This window comes from Melopsittacus undulatus, chromosome 4 (genome assembly GCF_012275295.1).
Source record: "Melopsittacus undulatus isolate bMelUnd1 chromosome 4, bMelUnd1.mat.Z, whole genome shotgun sequence".
Taxonomy (NCBI): Eukaryota; Metazoa; Chordata; class Aves; order Psittaciformes; family Psittaculidae; genus Melopsittacus; species Melopsittacus undulatus.
The window spans coordinates 19,201,961-19,223,147 of record NC_047530.1 but is presented as its reverse complement, the minus strand read 5'-3'; the positions used below and the strand labels follow the sequence as shown (position 1 = coordinate 19,223,147).

The window sequence follows — 21,187 nt, the reverse complement described above, 5'->3', positions numbered from 1 at the left end:
ACTCTGAAAAGCCTCTGAGAAACTCTTGAAATGGAATTCACAAGGAGTCCCACTAATGAGAAGTGGAACAAAATTGATGGCATAGCATTTTCACAACTCTGCCTCTGTTCTTTATGCAGTATACTTTGTCAATATTTGGGGTAGAGTAATCCAGCACCTCCTGTAAACCTACAATGTGGCATCATTTTAATAACTTGAGCCCAGAAGCTGAGCTAAGCCCAAAATGAACCAAGACAATTCATATTCACTATGAAGCAAAAGGAGGTAAGGAAGCTGGGAAAAGGAAAAGGCAACAGCAAAACTCAGTATTAGCCAGCATCGTGAATGATAGTTGGCTTTGAAGATAGGAACTACAGAACTACCCCAGAGAGGTTTGTGTTAATTTAAGCTAGGGAAGGGCTGCTACTGCTGGTTCTATAATTTAGAAAGAAAGAAATCATCACAATAAAGAATAAAAAAGGACAAAGAGAAAATTAGAGTTACAGCTTGCTCTGTTTCTCCAAACTGAAGAAAAAACTCTCATTCAGAGTAAAATGGGAAGATGCTGGTGGAGGGGAAAAGAAAACTTCTGTGGAAGTCTACCTGTCCTTCTTTACATAAATCCCAGATTTCACAAGTTTGCCATTCTTCTATCAACTACTGTAGTATCTTCTGATGAAGACAGACACAAACTTGATTCAAAGAGAGGTGGGAAGAAGAAGTATTGTCAGGGTGTGATATATATATTTTAAACTTACATTCCAGCTTTCCAGCAGTGATTCCACAGACTCTTTTGTACCATATTTCATGTCCCAGATATTTAGCTTTAACATCACCTCGTTGGCTATAGCTGAGCACAGTCCATAGTGGTATTCAAGAAAAGTGTTGAAGTTTGTGGAACGAATACTGCTGAATCTGCAAACAGTGAAATATTCTAAAATTTGATTCAAAATCATTGGCTATAGAAAGCATTAATAGATAAGGTTTTTAGCTTAAAAACCCAGAATTACACATATGTAAACATTATTTTGATATGACAAGTAAAATTTTAAGATAATGACAATTTTTTTAAGTAGCAACAATTTTGAGTCAATATTGACCGCTCAATTTATGAAAAACCTTAAACATCCAGAAAAGGAGCGTCTGCTATCTGTATGTCAAAGTGTCTCAGGTTATGAACATAGAATCACTGGTTATTTTTTTAAGTATCCTCCAACAGATACATGGGGTTGTACAACCTGTAGATCTCAGTGATTTTAAAAGGTGGAAGTTAGAAATTTCAAAATCTCCACAAGAAATTTTCACATACAAAATATTCATGTTTCCTACCCCTAATGGATGTTTCCTATCCACACTAGAAAAAGGCATTTGAAAAGGTCCGGCTTATGAGCTCCATTCTGTACACATAATTAGCCATTCACTGGACCAATAAGTGAACAAGTAAGTGCCTGCTCCACTTAACAGCTAATCTGTGCTTAGGTGGAAAATGCTCCTTTCCTGCAAGGCATGGATAAATTATATGCTTTTTCAGAATAGCAGAGCAAGTCAATAGCAGAGCTACAATATGACACAGTCAAAGTAGCGGGAATATGAAGATCATAACCTTCTTTTCATTTCCTCTAACTTTTCAGGCAGGACCAGTGGGGTATTCTTCTCATCTTCATTCTTAAATGATTGAAGGGCATCCAAATGAGAATCAAAACAATCCATCAAGCCCTGGGGAGAAAAAGACATGGTAAGCCTTTCATGTTAATTCTAGAGTATTACATCTGAGAATCTGCAAGTCACCTGCCATTAGGGTGAGAGCTATTAACTAGCCAGCACAAGACAATCTTTCAGTATCTTTACTCATAAAACTACAATGCAAGTATATCTCTCATCACCTCGTAAAGTGCATATTTAGTGCAGTATTGGCTGATTTCTCTTAGCGCTATGCATCTAGTTAAAACACATTAATCAGCACTACCCATCCTATCATTTTTTTCTGCACTTTCATAAGGGCAGGCTGTGATAGGACAAAGGGGGGTGGCTTTAAGCTGACAAGAGGATAGATTTAGATTAAAGGAAGAAATTCTTTACCGTGAGGGTGCTGAGATACTGGAACAGGTTGCCCAGAGAAGCTGTGGATGCCCAAATAAACCTATTATGTCAGTCCTACTGCTTAATACTTTATCTGATTGATAAATAAATCTAATAAATAATCTGATTGAAATAAATTTCTATCTAACACCATGCTGATGGCATATCACATTAATCTTCTGATTGCCATTTTCACATGATTGGGAAATACTTTACAGGCACGTGTCTGAGCACCAAATTCGTTATGCAAAAATCAAACATAAAATGCATTGCACAGAATACACACATATTCATAAGTGGCTTAAAAAGAAGTATGTTTAAAGTTCATTTCTATGTAATACAACCTGTCAGAAACATATTAATGGAAATGGCTACATCCTGGGACAGCCCTAAACCCCAAAAGTAGTGCACAGACTTTAAATCCTTGGTTTTGTAACCTTAATACCATTACAGTCAGACAGTTTTGAACATTGGTGAGTAATTTGATGGATCTTAAGAGAAAGTAAAGTTTCCATTATAAGGCACCACTTTGGCAACAAGATCCCTACATGAAACATACCGGAAGACCTGTCTAGAGGAAAGGTGTGGGTTGGGGTGGGGAATTCTCAAAAGAATGTCTTCCCATTAGGAAAAGTGGGTTTGACAGGAATTAAGTATCTTGGGTTTCTTCTTAAGGAACTTAATGATTTTATATACATGTTCAATAGGAAAGAAGAAACCCCTAAAACAATGATATCTCTATCTCCCTTTTAGAAATGCCAGAACTACTGAGGCTGAACAATAAAAATCACAGGAAAATGGATAAAGTCTGGCAAACCTGTTACCAGTTTAAAAACATCTCTCATATTAGGAACTGACTAGCAATAGTACAAAGAAGTGATGTTACAAAGCCACTCAAGAACCTCTCTTTCCCATTCTTTCAAATTCTCTTTAAGGACATGTCACGAAAACATCCAGCTTCTCCCCGTTCATAAAAAAAACAAGTACACCACTATGATGATGAACCAAGCATCAACACATCTACTCTTTTCTGATTTTTCAGACTCAAAAGGGCATTTAAACTATTATCAGCACAATGATTAAAAGATTAATAAATCACCTGCGTGGTTATCAAAATACCTCCTATTGCTTTGAATGGAATTACAGAATGATTCAGCAAATACTTAACTTTCAACACACAAACTTTGTGAACTTGCTGGAATGTAACCCTGAGCCCAAGTGCTTTTCTGAACAGGTATGCATTAAACATAGATTTAAAGATAAGGATGCAATTACCCTGTGTTACTACCTAACAAACGAGTTGCAGGAACCACATAAAAAAAGAATACCTTAGTTTACTCATACAGATAGTATTCAAATTTAATTTCACCCCAGTGAAGTCAAAAACTTTCCTTACAGACTTATGCAGTGACTTCATTACATTCATCATTGTTCAAAGGTATGCTCATAAGAGCTTTAAATCTTCAGAAGATAAACATATACACACCACTACCTAAATGTCAAACAGCAATTCCATAGCAAGTGCTTTGCTAGGTCAGACTGCAGCAGAATGTTCTGTTGTGATCAGCATACCTTAAATATTACAATGATTTCTCTGAAGACAAACATTGCTTTAAATGGGTCCTGTAAATCAGGCAAATCTTCTGCCTCCAGATGTTCTACTTCCTGAAGCCAAGCCTCAATGCTATCCAGAGGGGAGGGCAACATCTGGTCTAGCTTCACTTTCCATTCATTAATCTTAAAAAGAAAACCAAATGATTAAATTTCTCACTATTATTGTCTTTCCCATCGCTAAGATACTGATAAAAACTCCATAAGCTGCTGCTCAAAACATCCCAGGGGAAAAAAAACCCCACAAAACAAATAAACACCTGTCACCACTGAGAAAAGGGAGCTTCCAATGAAGTCAGCTGCTAATCAGCTATGTTTACCTGAGACCCAGGTTTGCTCTTCAGCCTGTCTTCTCTGTAAATACTACAGAAAATTTGGCAGTTGATATCCTTGGCTGGTGACCATCCCAAGGCCCAGCAACAGGTAAATTTACAGTAAACTAGTTGCAGAACAGAGGCAAAACAGGGATGCTCTGGACAGCCTTCATCATGGACCTGACAGGGGAACATCATTCCATAAAGAGTATTACCAGCAAGGACCACTACATCCCCACTCATGGCAGATGGAGATGCCAGAGTCAAACTCACTGCAAAGCACTGACCAACCAGATTTCACTATATTACTATCCATGCCACAGGAAAGAATATATTAACATGCTTTTGCCAGCTGCATCATTATCTGAGCCATAATTACGTCCCAAAAGAATCTTTAAAGCATATATTGGCCAAAAACTTTGATCAGAAGAGTGCTTAAAGATAATCAGGTGCAGGCCATTTTTTGCAGAGGTTTCAGAGTCCTGAGGCTCAGGATTCAGAAGGGTAATACAAAGTCATCTTCTGCCTCCTCTCAGGCACTGTACACTGCTCAGTTTGTCTGGACTTCAGGTTCAGGGTCAATACCTCTTTTACCAATCCAAAAAACGTATCACCTCCCCACTTCTCCCTGTGTGAGTTTCTGGGGCAGACTTAGGCTTCTTCATCAACATGCTCATGCTGGTAACAAGGTGAGCTAAAAATGCTTCTAACCTGAGAGATCAGTTTATCCCATTCTTCTATTATCTGCTGCTGGCCTTCACTCAGCTCAGCTTCACTTCTTTTTGATGACAGCATGGGCAGAAAGGGTTTTTTTCCTTGGTTAAATGCTTCCATAAATGACATCATTTCCTAGGGATAAAAAGAAAGATTAATTCATGGAACCAGACTTCAGATACAAGCTCATGAAGCCATGTACTGCCTTGGAACAAGGTGGTATGACTTCCATTAACTTAAAAGGGTGTGATGCACGGGAAGGCAAGATGGAAGAAAAGAGGAAAAGCTGTCTCCACACAGTATTTGTGTCTGAAATTATAGGTGCCATTCACTAGCAAAATCCGTATTTAATATAAGGTCAGTGCAGTCAAGATATGGTTCTCCCCTCCCACCAAGAGAAGGGGAAAATTCCTCCCCTCACTGTCCCCCATGGGCCGTTTTATTACAAACTCTGGCTACAATATAAACTAAAGGAAATTTTACTTCAATACAATCTACAGCAAACATTTCAGCTACTATCCAACATTAGTTGGGTAAAACCTACTGATATTATTATCACAGAAATGGTGAAGGTAACCCTGTAAAGGACCCATGTGTTGAGTTTTGTCAAAGTCTTCAACTATGTCAATTAAGACACTAATTTAATCTCTCAAAAAAAAACGCCTTTCTCTGTTCAGAAACCAAGCAGCACATCTTTTTCCTAACAATAAGGATTTTATCCTACCCTTCCCTTTCATAAGTGCCCTTAATTAAATGAGGGCGCTTATCAAATTCATTGTCAGATTTCCAGTTCTTGTTTAAAAGGTTATTAAATGCTTCAGTTTAGGCAATGAAGATGAAAAATATTTAAAATGTTCCCAGAGACATATATTCTTTTCACAGAAGCAGTTAAATATGAAACACAACTTACTTTGTACTTCTGATAATATGTTTCATTCTCTGTATCAATCAGCAACTTCGCTAACTTCTTCTCCTGTGCAGCCAACCAGCTCTTGGCCTCTCTTACTATTTCCTGGTAATAAGAACAGAAAATTTCATTTTCCCATTTTGAAAGCCTTGTTTATAATTTACATTGTGCTATAAAACAGCACATATTGAGCATATGATAAACCCCATTCAAAGCTATTTAAAAAACCCAGTAATTCCTAGGACCCTAATGAATTTTGGGTCAGCCACTATTATAGGGCAAGGCCAAAGTTCTAAACCTGGCACCTTGATATATTAAGGCATCTGAAAATAGACTGATTGCAGTCCTGCTGAAAGGAGGTTATCAGTATGGAAATATGTGAATAAGTAATTGATACATAAACTCTTACAGGAGAATACAGGGAACAGAAAACTTGTTTTTTCAACCAGTGTAATCTGTGAGAGACAATTTCTGTCCACTTTACATGTGAGCTATTAAATTTAAAGCTGGTTGTTTTGCACATTTGCAAATCTGTCTGCCTCTACCCTTGAGGTAGACAGACTAGACTTCAGAGCACACATGAAGACAGCCAGGCTTGAAAATGTCCTTTGTAACAGCTGAAAAAACAAGACAACCTGCACAGCAATTCCACATACATCATCAAATATCTATCACATTGAGTCCTGACTACCACAAAAGAGCATCAGAAGATCCAAGCCAATTCAGCCCTGTCAATAGCTGAATCAGAAGATCTACCATCTAACTGTTATTAAGTTAGGTTAGAAACTGGACAAAGACAGTACTGATATTCTTGACATCCATGATGCCCATTCATTTTAAAGTGCCTCAGTGATAAAACGTATGACATACCTGCATGTCTTCTTCAGACTCAGGCGAATTCCTGGAGTATTGCAAAAACTGAGCCACGTAAGTCATGATGGATTTTTCATCTGGATTCATAATGTCAACATCTACAAGAGCCAATACACCATTTACATAATCATGCAGCCTTCTAGGCCTGATCACATAATTACATGCTATGCTGCAGTTACTAAAACACATTAGCATAAGCATGTTTATTTTGCAGTATCTCAGTTAACATACCATTGTCAGAAATTAATATGTAATGAACATTTTTTTTCCTTGGGAATATTTTAATGTAGCATGATTAAAAATTGAAAAAGTTTCTCCCATGAACAGGAAAGTTTCATATCCTTTCTTATGCATATTGTTCCTGCATTTACTACCAATTCAAAAATCCTACAAATCCTAAGTGCAGTTGGTGTTATAATATGAAGAATCTCAGGTTTGAACACTACGGTAAAGATCAATGCTCCATTTCAAACTTAAGCAGTCTTTTTCTTTTCCTGCATTACAAGTCCATACATACAGGATTGTAATCACTCTTGATTACAATGATTAAAAAAAGGCAAATTATTTACCTTCAGGTTCAAGAAGACGTGGAATATTCAGCTCCAGTTCTGCAATTCTGAAAGCCTCTTTCAGGTTTTCTTTATTGCTTCTAGCTTTTGCCTTCTCCAAATCAACTAAACCTGGTCGTAAGGTTTGGATAATGGCTAAAAAAGGGAGTCCGCTTCTCCAGCTTGACTTGAAATCAGTCACATTGATAGAGCCATGCCTATCCCCAAAATGATTAGAAACAAAATATTATAGTCTGTTCCCTCAGATGTGCTAAGTACAAATTTAGAAATAGAACATACATTCAAGAAAATGGAGTATGAACAAAATCCAAGGTGTTATTGGGAACTTCTGGAGATGCTTCATCAGATAACAGTAGAGCCAGTATTACCAATTGCTACAATTACATATTTTATATTTTTTTGCAAAATGACTCTTTTTTATTTTATGTTGCATTCTGAAGATGAACTCTTGTTGATCCAACATCCTTTCTGAACATCACGTTGGAGCTCAGTATCAATGCATTCTATGGGATGGAAAAACAACTAGCAAAGCACTGAAGAACATGTAGATATTTGTCTGTAAAGGCACTGAGTACCAGAACCACCTCTGGCATTTTAAAAAATACAGACCGTAAAACTGATCTACCGCTGCAAGAAAAATATTTTTTTTCTCTTATTTAGCTTAGTGTCTTTAAAACATCTTCTATTAAGTGGTGCCTGGACAGTGCTCCAAGGTGTCCAGCTCTGCAAACCACAGTGAATTCTGGGACAACTTTCCAGAAACAGCCTCCATATTATGTTATGGAATGGAAAAGAAGTGGGATTTCAGGTGAGCAAATTTAGTTACAGAACAATGGGCCAGGGCTTACAAGATTTATTCCTTTACCAAAAGCTACAGTATGCACTGATAACAAAATCATTCAACGCAATTACAGTTCAAAAAGGATGCTACAGGACAAACAGCAATATCCCTGAAAAACAAGCAATGCAGTGTTTTGACAGAGAAACACAAGATGTAGGAAACCCAGAGAGCCTACATTTTCCGTTAGAAAAGAATAAAAAGAATTGAGACTTTGTGAACCAGTGCCAACCATGAGGATTAAGACTAGTAAACATTCCACTGAACTTACTACACAGAAGCTCCTAAAAGAGAAAAGCCAAACAACTCAATTTACACTGTGGTATTTTATTAGTAGGATTAGTTTCACATTATTACATTTATAGGGCTCATGCCAAAACATTTAAGGCCTGATTGATGTAAAAGTATTGGTAACAACATCTAAAAATCTAAAGGATTTTCTGCTAAGCTGCCACTAATATGTTTAAAAAACGGGGAAATATCACCACATTTAGAGGAAAACAGTAAATACAACGTGTAACATATTATTCATAAGTCTTGGATGAAACTTACAGTGAACACTGTTCTTTTGCCCATAACAGAAGAGCCTTTGTAGCTGACATCTTCCATCGTTCCTTAATTTTAACACTTTTCTTAGCTGATCGGCTTGCCTTTGGAGAGGAGTCAACAGCACTTGAACAACCAAGTGAAGGCTGACTGTAAGTACAAGCAAGTGTCCTGGCAAGTTCTTCAATCTATTAGAGATGATGGGAGAGCTAATCAGGCTTCAGTGAAAAATTACAATGACAACAATGGCAGAAAATCACAGACAACTGGAAAGAACTCAATCACAGCTGTAACAGTAGTACTCTGCCCCCAAAGATCAGATCAGGTTTTTGTATCTGTTCAATCTAAATTATTTCATGATGTATTACCATCTTCAGGTGATTTTTTGGCAGGAAATATTCATCCGAACACTTCCATATGGGTACCAGCAATGGGCCTCTCAACTCAATCCACTTTTCTACTCCTAGCAGTGAAAGCAGCCTCTCACAGCTGTGTTTTGTGTTGTCAACAGTGTCATGTATTCAGCATGCCCAGAGTTTGCCTGCTCACTTGGAGTGCAAGAAAGATCTCACCAGACCTCAGAGATCTGCATTTGGTTAGAGAAGCTTGGTTTTGTTAAAAAGATAATGCACACTCTATGTGCATACAACTATACAACCTTCAACACCAAAGTACCTTTACCAAGAAAAATGTAGGCTACAATAACGTTAAAATAACTTTGTTTCTCTAGTGCTCTCCTGAGCCCCAGTCACCAGTTCACTCCCAGCATGCCCATGTTAATTCACTGCTGTGCTCTTGCTAGAAGACAGTTTGGCTCCATCATCCTCTACAGTCCTACAACATGATTAAAGCAACACCATGTGCTTTCAAAGATCGCCATAAACTCATGCTATGCAAGATACAAGCTCTGTATCTTGTATAAGACACGTCACTGTGACAGCCTCCATGTTATTTCAGGCACTGGCACTTGTAAGGTGCCTGCCAAAACAATTCTGCATGTAAACATTTGGCCTCCAGCTGGTACATCTTTGATCTGAATGTGGATGAGTGACCACAATGTGAAACTCATCAATCCACATAAAATCAGACATTTATATTTGCATTATCTGGTCTCTCTAGTCTCTGTTTTCTTGCAAACCTCCCCAACAAAGTTCCTTCAAGGAAGGGTTTGAATGCAGGCTGTATTCAGCCTACATATCATTACAGGCCTTACATAGGCAAAGTTTGATCTATTTTTTAACTGGCTACTTTAAAAAAAACTCAATATCTTTTCTTCTTATCATTTGCAGCTAGATAGCATTCATCAATCAGGCTGTAATGTCACCATTGCACTGGTGAAGCAGCTAAGAGACACACGAAAGACATCTCCTCCCTGAGCCATCACTTCCAGATGTCAGAATATAATCTTCTCCTTTGTACTAACTCATTTTTCAACCACGTTACGTCAACACATTGTTGTTTTTCTCCCCTCTACTAAAATTCTCTTACATTGCTGAAATACTTACATGAAAATGAAATATAATTGTCCAAATTAGGCCAAGCACAATGGAAGGTTTTCCTTCAATAATGTCAGCAACATGAATATTTATAAGCTTGAGCTACAGGAAAAAAAAGGATCATTGTTAACAAAGAAAATGTTCCACCAGCTAAACTGGCTTTAGTTGTTAATTTAGAAGTTAATACTCACTGATCTGCTCTTTAAAAATGTCAAAGCATTTTCTATGTTACTTCTGCACTGGAAGATATTAAATCCTTTTTCCCGTGGCTGTAAAGCAGAAAGAACAGGTTACATCCTCAGTTGTAAAAACTCATTTTATTTTATATTTTGATAAGGGAAGTCCTGCAAAGATTCATAAATTACTTTGGATCAACTTATTCCAGTGTGTTTCAGTGTCAGTGGTATAGAATAAGTTACTTGCAAAAAGCTCTATGACTCCAGAGGGATCAATCATATGATTATAACTAAGCATACCCAGAAACCTTTGCTGGATTTGATGAAGGATTGAGGTAATATTTTTATTACTCTGTCTTACCAGATGTTGACCTGAAAGCACTTCCAACAGATCCAAAAGCAAATGTCCTTGCTGTATGTCTGTATAGAGGTCTGAGATAACATAAGGAGGTGTATGCTGCAAAATAAATTTCAATGCTTGTCACACCATCTTTTGTCATTTTGAATTCAACATGCCACAGAACATCACAGGCTACTTTGCTTTTAAAAAACATTCTCAGCATCCTTTATTTTTTCAATACAGTGAAATACAAACCCTACATCTAACCAGTCATATCCTGCTTCTAATAGCCCATTATTACATTAGTCTTGTATTCCCCTTTGCCTTACCTCTGTATTTTATAAGGGTTATTTAGGCTTCATTTGTACTTTCCAAGGAGGCATGTCGCAAAAGACCCCAAAACTCTGACAAAGGGAAAGGTGCAAGGTCCTGCATTTGGGTCAGGACAATCCCAAGCACAAATACAGACTCCCATAAAACCCCAAAACGTGCCACAATCCAGCACAGGTTTTTTGTTTTACCACATCAGCAAGAAAGATACTGTTCTCTTCTTACAAAACACCTTACAAATGTCCTTGGACAATCACCAAAACAATGCTGTTGCACCTATAAACCAAATGCTTTCCAGAGGCTAATTTTTCCAGGCAGTACCTAATAATCTTTAATGTTTATTCCCCAAATTTTTAAGCTCCAAGCAGCACATCTGAAGCAAAAAGGCAAAAAGCACGTCTTTCTTAAAGAATCCCCTTCTTACCTTTGCCAATATTGAATTTATCCAGCTAGTGAAGGTTTTTTTCTGTGTAAACTCTCGCTGCACTTTGGGGGCATGGGGAAGAAGAAAACAATGATTAATGGAAAAAATATCTGGTTTTATTTCTCTTTCTCAAAAAGATACATGGCATCCATCTCACACCTAAGGTCAGATATTATGAGATATTTAATATCACTTTTTTTCAACTCTTATTTTAGAGCCGGTATTTTCTTGCTTGCACTGCAAGGACCTCTACAACCAGCAAGCATACTTCTACTGAATACAGCAAAGAGCAACTAATTAAGGTTTTCTCAAAAGTGCAATAAAGGCAAACAGTGGTATAAGCACATAATTCTACAGAGCAATACATGTAGAATAACTCTGTCCATTCCTATGTGTTTCTTGAAAGACTCAAGGATACCATCAGTACAAGATCCATCCAAATGACTGCTACTGCCGAACCCATGACACCTGAAATTTGGGAAAAGCCGTTAATGGGGTTGGGTGAAGAGATCAATGGAGGCTGAGGTTAGATGATAAATGCAGATCTGTAGGTGAAGCCAAGGAATGGAATGTCTTGCCTAACCGAAAGACTGGGGAGAGTTATCAGGCTGTCACTGGGGAATATACCCTCTATATCCTTTCCAGTGCTGGGCCTTCCCTAGGGTATACAGACCATTAATCTGGCCACAAAGGGGCACACGGGGTCTTAGAATAGGAGGGAAGAAGAAGGAAATGCTGGAACTCATGCCCCAGTAAAAAACGCAGTGAAACTGGACTCAAAGCGTGACCTGGTCATGCAGAGATCCAGCTCTTCACCCAGGTCCTCCAGGCCAGTATGCAGTGATAAACTACCAGCAGTTGTGAAGGGAGATAGGAAGTTGGTTAAGCCCCTGTTTCAAAGATCAGAATATTTAAACTGCTTCTTGCACCAATGTTAAAAGAGAGAAAAAAGCCTTTCTCCATGGTTTGTGGGCAGCAGAGATGAAGAAAAGTCTGATTCCCCCAAAGGTAAAGCAGAGTGCAAGCAGCAGAAGCAGATATCAGCTCTCCATTCTGGTCCATGGTCACAGCCCATGCTCTCTCCCCAGAAAACCATCCCATTTCCAAGACACACCACCACCAAAACCACACATTCCTGCTAGATGTCTGTAAATAGGCCTGAGGTAACAGCAGGAAGTGTTGGCCCTGAGGTTACACCCGTCCATCCATGGCTACAGGCAGCTGCCCCAGGGATTGGCCTGCAATGCTCCTGTCTCTCACTGCAGGCAGCAGGGGAGCTGTGAGAGACAGGAGAGGTAAAAAGCAGCAAGCAACAGCGAGTTCCTCTCCCTGCTGCACCAGGCAGCAAGAGGGGCTGCATGAGGCAGCCTGGAGTGGAGGATGGGGCTCTGGGTAATGGCAGACACAGAGGATCCAAGCTCCTGCATACAAGGAGGCAGGTGGGCCTTGGAATGCTAGCCCTGCCAGCAGGATAGAGGAAGATGTTGCGTGTCATGCACCATGGCCCCAGTGCAGCTCCCTGACCTCCAGCAAATGGTCAGGCAGTGTGCATCAGTACTCACTGCCTACCTCCCAGCTGAGGTAAATCCTCCCACTGCAGGGGCAGCACAGCTGGAGACTGACAAGGCCATCAGTTTGCAAGAAGAAACAAAGCTGGGAGATAGGGTGGGAGAGACTGTCTCTTCTGTCTCTGAAAGCACTCTCTTGCACGAAAGGTTAATGTAAGGGCAAGTTTGACATCATAAGGCAAGTGCAGCAATATGTTTTTGTAGGCTGGTCATGATGAAAGATACCAAAAATAGGAAGTCCTTGGGGAAAAAAACCCAAAAATCCTGACTGCTCTGAACATGAAAATGCCACTCAGAGTAAAATGGCCCACAATTTATCACTCTGGGAATCTGGCAACCACAAACCCCAGTTCTGGGTGGCTTTTCATCATCCAGGATTGCCTGAAGGGCCTGCTGCGCAGAGCTTCATCAGCTCGTGAAGCAGAGCAAGCTGTGCAAGGATAACACAGACTCCTGTTCCCAAACCCACCATTCACCCCACAGACCTCCTTACATGTGTCGAGAGCTGTTTTGCATTCTGTAGTTAACACATCTTTCAAAAGTCCTCCTCTAATCTCCACTACCATGACCCTGGCGGAGCTGAAACAGCCTATTTCCCCCTGTTTCCCCCACTTGCTGGATTGTTTTGGGCTTGGTTTTAAGTATTAGCGAGATTGTGATGAACTGTAAGATAAGGGCAGTCTTGAAGCCATGAACAAAAATGCAACCTCAAAATTCTGTTTTGTTCGGAAAACAGAAAATAAGCGCAACATGCCACACAGACCAATCAGCGTTTGAACGCTCACAAGGAGGACATAAATAGCATGGAAATACTGGCTTCATGTTAGCACAGGGCTCATCCACACCCTTTGGTTGAATACACATGTGGGAGCCATTCCAATTACCTAATGAGTGATTATTGAGTAGCTGCACTCAATTTTATCAGGCAGGCAAGGCCGGTATTGCTGGCACTTGAAAGGAATGGAAAACAAATATTGACTGCTTTGCCTGACGCCAGTGACTCTGCCAGCTGTAGCTCTTGCCAGCCACACTCTATCGCTACTGATTTAGAGAACTTTCTCCTGGGTCAGTCACAGAAAGAGCGTTAGGATGAGGATGTTTAGTCTTGTGGTCAAATCTCTCCCTACTAAAGTGCTACATTATGCAATATGGGCCAGACACTGCAAGTGTTGATTCACAGTGGCAGCTCTCAGGCAAATGTCTCACCTGGTGAAAGTACAAGGCTGTTATTTCACTGCACACACCTAAGCACACCTTACACCTTCCCTAAGCTAAAGCCACTGCCTAGCACAACCCATCAAACTGCCTTCCAAGCAGCTGCCACCCCAGCTGCAGCATGGCTTATTTTCCTACCCAAATTAATAACAGTAATAAAATCTCCTCCTGAATTGATAACAAAACTCCATGCTTGCCAATATTTCCCCAGACTGTAGTGCAGCACTCACTGCTTCCACCCAGACCACACAACCCACAGCTTGGTACAGGTGTGCTTCTGTCACCATGGCAGACAGTCTTATTGCAATTTTCAGGCTGTGTTTTCCCTCCCAGCTTCCATCTTGACTCTACTGTTCAGAGGTGCTAATGATTTACTCAAGCTCTCAAATTCTTATCTCTACCACGTGGTTAATTAATATGGATTTTTATGATGATGAATGGATTCTTTGTTAGGCTTTTTTATAGGACTCTGGGCAACCTCGGTTTCTCTTGCCCTACTTTTCAAAATGTCACTGACCCAGAATAAAAAAAAAAATCTACCAAAAAAACCCTGATAATTTCATCCACTTTGGGCCAAAAGTCACCAAGACAAAAAGTGGATGTAGTGAACAAAGTAAGAACTCACTAATCTTAAACCACCCAAAATCTATCACATTTCACCCTGTGTTTTAAAGGCAATCTTCCAAACAACTCTTCAGAGAGGAGTAACACGTAGAAGCAGTGTGTTACATAGACTAGCCAAAAATCAACACACACTGCTGGACAATGACTGTTTTATCCAGTAATGAGCTATCAGCAAGTGCTACAAACAACACTAATCATTAAGGGCAGCAGTACGGAGACTCAGCGGGAACCATGGCAGTGCTGAGCTCTCCCAGGAGTAACAGGAGGGCAGCAGCACTGCCAGTCACAGTTTTACACTCAGACTTCCTTTAACGGCAATACAGAAAAGCCAGACTTAATATTAACCCCCTCTCTGTTGCCTGCCGCGCCTTCCTTCCTGTGGTGGGAGACAGCAGCTCCAGGGAAAGTACCATCTCCTCCCTCAGCAGGGAGCTGGGGGAATCAAACTACAGGAGAACAGATGTAGCCTGTCTATCAACATTCATCAAGCAATGACACCAAACAGCAAAGAGGTTTTCTTCTATCGCGAGGACTGGTGCATCACTGCCAGGGAACCATTTAAAACTGTGAGGCTTTTTTCTTTAAAATATTTTTTTTTAAATTAAATAATTATTTGAAATTAATGAGCACAAGTCTCTCTGCCATCTCCGATCTCTGTTTTGTCAGAAGGAATTATCTCTTGTGTATGATATTTTTATATCTTCCTTTCACCGTTCAGGTCAGCTCAGGCTACATCTACAGTAGCAAGCAGTGGAGCTCAACAGGAACAGATCAGCAATTCAAAAGACCTGGTGTTCAGGAGGCAGGGCACCCACCACATGTGCAGGTCACAAAGGCTGTGTTAGACTAGTTCTATCCAGCCTGAATGCCCACCGGGAACCATGGGATGCTCCATCCTTGGAACATTTATTTCAGTTTCATCCCAAATAACGATTTCCACACTCCCTGATAGCTCAACGAAATCATAGAATCATAGAATAGTTAGGGTTGGAAAGGACCTTAAGATCGTCTAGTTCCAACCCCCCTGCCATGGGCAGGGACACCTCACACTAAACCATATCACCCAAGGCTTCATCCAACCTGGTCTTGAACACTGCCAGGGATGAAGCATTCACTACCTCCCTGGCCAACCCATTCCAGTGCCTCACCACCCTAAAAGCAAAGAATTTCTTTCTTATATCCAGTCTAAACCTCTGCTGTTTAAGTTTCAACCCATTACCCCTTGTCCTGTCACTACAGTCCCTAATGAAGAGTCCCTCACCAGCATCCCTGTAGGCCCCCTTCAGATACTGGAAGGCTGCTATGAGGTCTCCATGCAGCCTTCTCTTTTCCAGGATGAACAGCCCCAACTTTCTCAGCCTGTCTTCATACGGGAGATGCTCCAGTCCCCTGATCATCCTCGTGGCCCTCCTCTGGACTTGTTCCAACAGTTCCATGTCCTTTTTATGTTGAGGACACCAGAACTGCACACAGTAGTTCAAGTGAGGTCTCACAAGAGCAGAGTAGAGGGGCAGGATCACCTCCTTTGACCTGCTGGTCACACTTCTTTTGATGCAGCCCAGGATACGGTTGGCTTTCAGTGCACACTGAAGCCGGCTCATGTTCATTTTCTCATTGACCAACACCCCAAGTCCTTCTCCACAGGGCTGCCCTGAATTTCCTTTTTGCCCAACCTGTAGCTGTGCCTGGGATTGCTCTGACCCAGGTGTAGGACCTTGCACTTGTCATGGTTAAACTTCATGAGGTTGGCATCAGCCCACCTCACAAGTGTGTCAAGGTCCCTCTGAATGGCATTCCTTCCCTCCAGCTTATCAACCGAACCACACAGCTTGGTGTCATTGGCAAACTTGCTGAGGGCACAGTCATTCCCACTGTCCATGTCAGCGACAAAGATATTAAACAAGACCGGTCCCAACACCGATCCCTGAGGAACACCACTCGTTACTGGTCTCCAGCCAGACATTGAACCGTTAATGAACCAAAGCATGGTCAGGAGGGATAACCGGGAGAATTCCTTCAAGACAGTACTGCTGATATGAGTCAAACCACTGAGTGTGAGTGACAGGAACTATCAGAACTGTTAAGTACTTGCCAGCCCAGGGAGAGAGAGAGAGTGAGCAATTCACCCCTGAACCTTTATATAATCCTTTTCCTTCCAACATTCTCTGCAGCAGAGAGGAAAGCAGGGAAAACAGTTACTTCCAGCATTTATGTTCAGCAACATGGTGTTAAGCAATTAAAAAAAAAAACAACAAAAATTCCACAGTATGTTTTTAGTCAAGATTACAAAGTTTATCCACAGGAAGGTGATAAAAATACTTCTACAGGAATGCGCCTTTGCAAAATCAAGTATTGTATAAATATTAAATTAACCGCTACCATGTCTGTGCAGTAAGTGGGAACTTCCCTTTCTACACTATTCCTTTCAACCTCCTTTTCCTTTTGAAAGCAAATTACTAATTTACCACAAGTGCTGCTAACTCAGGAAGCGTGTTCACAGCGAGTTTTGGCCTCCGGCTTTCTTAAACCCTATTTCTCTTTTCATTGCTGGTATCCTGGAGCAGCTCTGCCTGGAATCACCACTGTCTTTACTGTCACAACAGCTCATGAAGTAGTACTGCAGTACTTGAGGCATAGGCAGGTTGCAGGTTAAATTCTTCAAGGTACTAAGTCATATCATTTACAAATCAACAACCTTTTAAAGATAGGCGCTTAAGTGGCTTTTCTAACATTTTAAAGAAAATCCACAAATGCAGCAGAGGACTGAAAATGAATGGCATTCGGTGCTCTATATAGCTGCTTCTGAAGCCATCCACTCCTTAGGCATTTTAATGCCAGTTTTTAACCAGTTATGCACTTGATAATGCTTTTAACAAATTGAAATTTATCTAGTAGGGAACACATTTATACAACTATACAATCTATTTATTCATTAGGCATGTGAAATGGATAAAAATACCCATGACTTATTCTTTTTTAGGCAGCATCATGTGTCAGTTGCCTCTCCAGTGCCATCAGCCCTGTCACATGCCACGAAGCTATGCGGTTACGGGATCTGCAGACGAGCTCCTCACCCGGACAGCAAGCAGCATAGACAGGGCATACATTTCTATGTGGCTGCTATAGGAGTCTTCTATTTGTAAAAGTTACCTTGAAAACCATAATAAACATGTTCAGAGGGCTGGAACACCTCTCCTATGGAGGCAGGCTGAGAGAGCTGGGGTTGCTCACCCTGGAGAAGACTCCTGGGGAGAACTTAAAGCAGCTTCCAGTACCTAAAGGGGCCTACAAGAAAGCTGGAGAGGAACTTTTTACAAGAGGATGTAGTTAAAGAAAAATGGGTAATAGCTTTAAGCTGAAAGAGGGGAGATTCAGATTAGATATTAGGAAAATGTCTAATGTAGATGGTGAGACACTGGCACAGGTTGCCCAGAGAAGCTGTGGCTGCCCCATCCCTGGCAGTGCCCACGGCCAGGTGGGTGAGGCCTTCAGCAACCTGGTCTAGCGAAGTTGCCCCTGCGTATGGCAGGGTGGTTGGAACTAGATCTTTAAGGTCCCTTCCAACCCAAACTGTTCTATGATTCTATTATTCTCGTTAAAGAAAGAACGAGTATAGTTGTAAGAAAGTATAGTTGTAATAACATTCTGGCTGCAACAGATGAGGCATACAGCTAGAAACAAACCAGCAAAAAAGCTGGGTAAGAATTAGTAGTCTACCTGACGTCTGGATGAATTAAACAGGTCTCTTTAATTGGAGATAAATACAATCTACTACAAGCTGCACAACAAACCTATGCATATATATCACCATATTTTCAATCTCACTTGAAAAGAAATTATTCATAAAGGATTAGACATCACTGCATGAAAATAGCATGATTTATTTATACCATTAAAGACTTCTAAAACAGTTTCAGCAGCCACATTCTTACATGATCACCCTTTGGGTTACAGTAATAAACAGTCATATGTATGGGGATTAATAAGCATAGCCAAAAAATTAGGACCCCTGCAGTTAAACAGTAAAAGAGTAAGCACATGCTCCAAACTGAGACCTGAAACACACTTTCCTGTACCTGACTTAGTTCAGCAAGGTAGAAAGGAAAGGGAAAACAGAGTTCTGCAGAGGCTTGGTGGGAAGCATAACACATAGTGTCTGTTTGCTGTCCTAGGGAAGAAAGGGGAAGGATTTGTGCATGGGAGGGAAAGTGGGGGTTGGATCCTCCCACAGGTATAGATTTACATCCTGAAAGCAAATAATATTCCCACATTCTCCTTATTGTAATCCCGCACTCCTGCTCATCAGCAGAGTAGTCAATCTTCCGCAGTTCTCAAAGCACTGCCACAAAGCCCTTCTCTTACCAAAGGTGACATGCCTCCTTAATTCAGGTAGCTGAAAACAATGCTGCATTTTGTTTGCTGCATTTTGTGTGCAGCATCACAGCTCCACACATAGAACACATCTGTACCATTTGTTGCATCTTTAATTATTACAAAAATTGCTTATGAGACTTCTAAGAGATGTCTCCAAATGTTTTACAACAGTCAGGTACATACAGCTCGGCCCCTGAATTGCAGTGTGTTCATTTCAGCATCATCTAGGAGCTCAAATTATTACCATAGAGAAATATAATTTAGTCATTTCAATTTTAATAATCAGGGCTCCTCCACTAAGTAAAATCCCCTGACTAAACTGACTAAAATCCCCTACTGCTATTCGACACATAAACACCAATATGACTTTTCAGAAAATAGCATTAATATTACTTCAAAATAAAACCCTATTCTACCATCACATGTAACTAATTCAGCACTCTCTACCTTAAAGCTAGATAGTGCTATCCAAACCCATTTCATGACAACAGCCAACTCAGTTTTTCTACCAAAAGCTGAGTTTGACTGGCACAGCAAATGTGTGTCTGACAATCTGTGCTTGGTGCAACAGGCAGACTAGTTCCTGTCTGCTATGAGGTTTTTGCTTGCTCTCCTGAAATGTAATACTGAAGCAAAATGGAAGCAAATTCACCATTAAAAACACTTGGCTGTAGACCACTGTTAACACTCGCTCATCAAAACACACTGCTTCAACACCAGTGCAAATATGGATCATAAAAGTGACTTGGCACAATATTCTTTTGCACCATCTGTTTAAAACATATTTTTTCTCAACTAAGCACTATAGTGATTTCGTTGCAAGAGCTCTGTGGAAACACGACTTACTCCATCCTTCCTAGAATAATCAGGCTCTAAACACAAAGACAGCCTTACCAGCAGTGCTAGTCCTGCTGCCTGGACTAGCCTCCTAGATAGCCTCCATTAATGTTTTCATGTATACATTCAGAGGAAAACCAGCCTTCCCAGGAAATTCAGCATGTGACTAGGGAAAACCTATAAAGCCTATCCAAGAGGCCGGCTCTGATGCACTCATTATCACCTAACTAGTCCAGGTAGCTGCCATTAAATTGGAACAATTAAAAATCAGCCAGTGAGTGCTTCCTTAACGAGTTGTAAATCATTGCAAGTAAGGATGAAAGATTCTGACCTGCAAGAAATTTGTTTACAAGCCACAAAACTTTTCTATGTGTTTTGGCTACAAGCTATCCTTCTACACTTGCAGGGGATACAACAGTAAGAACAGAAAAACAAATAAAATTGTACCATTATTAACAGCTTCATTAATGCAACCAACTAATTGCCAGCAAATTGAAAGCAAGGAAACTAACAAAATGACACAACTGTTTTCATGCTGGCAGTTCCTTTGAGAGTAGTTTACAGTAACATGTATTCTGAGTAACAAAACATAAGAAGGATGACCACGTCTGTACAAAAAAAGGCACCAGATCTGAAAATATCCCAATAAAGGGCTACAAGAGCTGTTATTTCTCATTTCGCTCCCAAAGGGTCTCTCATGGAACACAAAAACGTCTGCAAAGAAGCACAGCCTAACTACAACAATCATATGCTACTTTTTACAGGTTTCTCAGAATTCAACTTATACACAGTCACAGATTTTTGCCAAGAAAAATACAGTAACTTACCTTGCAGCGACAGATAGAGATCATCTATTTCAGACGAAGCCTGCTCCTCTGTTGAAGGAGATGACTGCTTTGATGCCATACTGAATTCTATGGAGAATCTTTAATCAATTTCCAAACTAAAATCATAGGGAAAAAAAAAATCAGTAAAGTTTTACATAAAAACTGATGATGCTCGAGTGTATAGTGCTAAGACATGCATTGTGCTTTGGGTTTTCTTCCCTTGGTAGGCTGTTTGCTTAGCTTATACAGAATAAAGCAAATGCTCTTACTGTTTGAATCCAAGCTTTGGCCCCTTGACTTCTCTAACAGTGGCCACAACACAAACCATGGGCCCAAGTGTGTCTTGCCATGAAAACAAAAACACTGGGACTAGGGAAATTACAACACTCTTGCTTTCTTTGAGAAAGCCAGAGTGCCTTCTGCAAATCTGTTGCTGCCAAACCTCATTTTTTAAGAACTTTGTACTTTTCAAGCCTTTCTTCCTGTCCAGATAATTACTGAAAAATGCAAACAATTTAGGCAGAATCTACAAAGATTAAGGTGAAA

The 21,187-nt window shown here is 40.3% G+C and overlaps 1 protein-coding gene across 1 annotated transcript in view; it reads right to left on the bottom strand.

Moving 5' to 3' along the window:
• The window catches only part of SYNE2 (spectrin repeat containing nuclear envelope protein 2), a 166,728-nt gene extending 146,008 nt beyond the window's left edge, over window positions 1-20,720 (bottom strand). The window contains 13 exon segments of the mRNA XM_034061427.1: window positions 738-894; window positions 1,583-1,695; window positions 3,631-3,795; window positions 4,695-4,832; window positions 5,608-5,709; window positions 6,475-6,575; window positions 7,047-7,243; window positions 8,437-8,618; window positions 9,936-10,028; window positions 10,118-10,195; window positions 10,464-10,559; window positions 11,197-11,258; window positions 20,642-20,720. Of these exon segments, the coding sequence (XP_033917318.1) occupies window positions 738-894; window positions 1,583-1,695; window positions 3,631-3,795; window positions 4,695-4,832; window positions 5,608-5,709; window positions 6,475-6,575; window positions 7,047-7,243; window positions 8,437-8,618; window positions 9,936-10,028; window positions 10,118-10,195; window positions 10,464-10,559; window positions 11,197-11,258; window positions 20,642-20,720 (1,563 nt within the window).
• Between the last annotated feature and the right edge of the window lie 467 nt (window positions 20,721-21,187).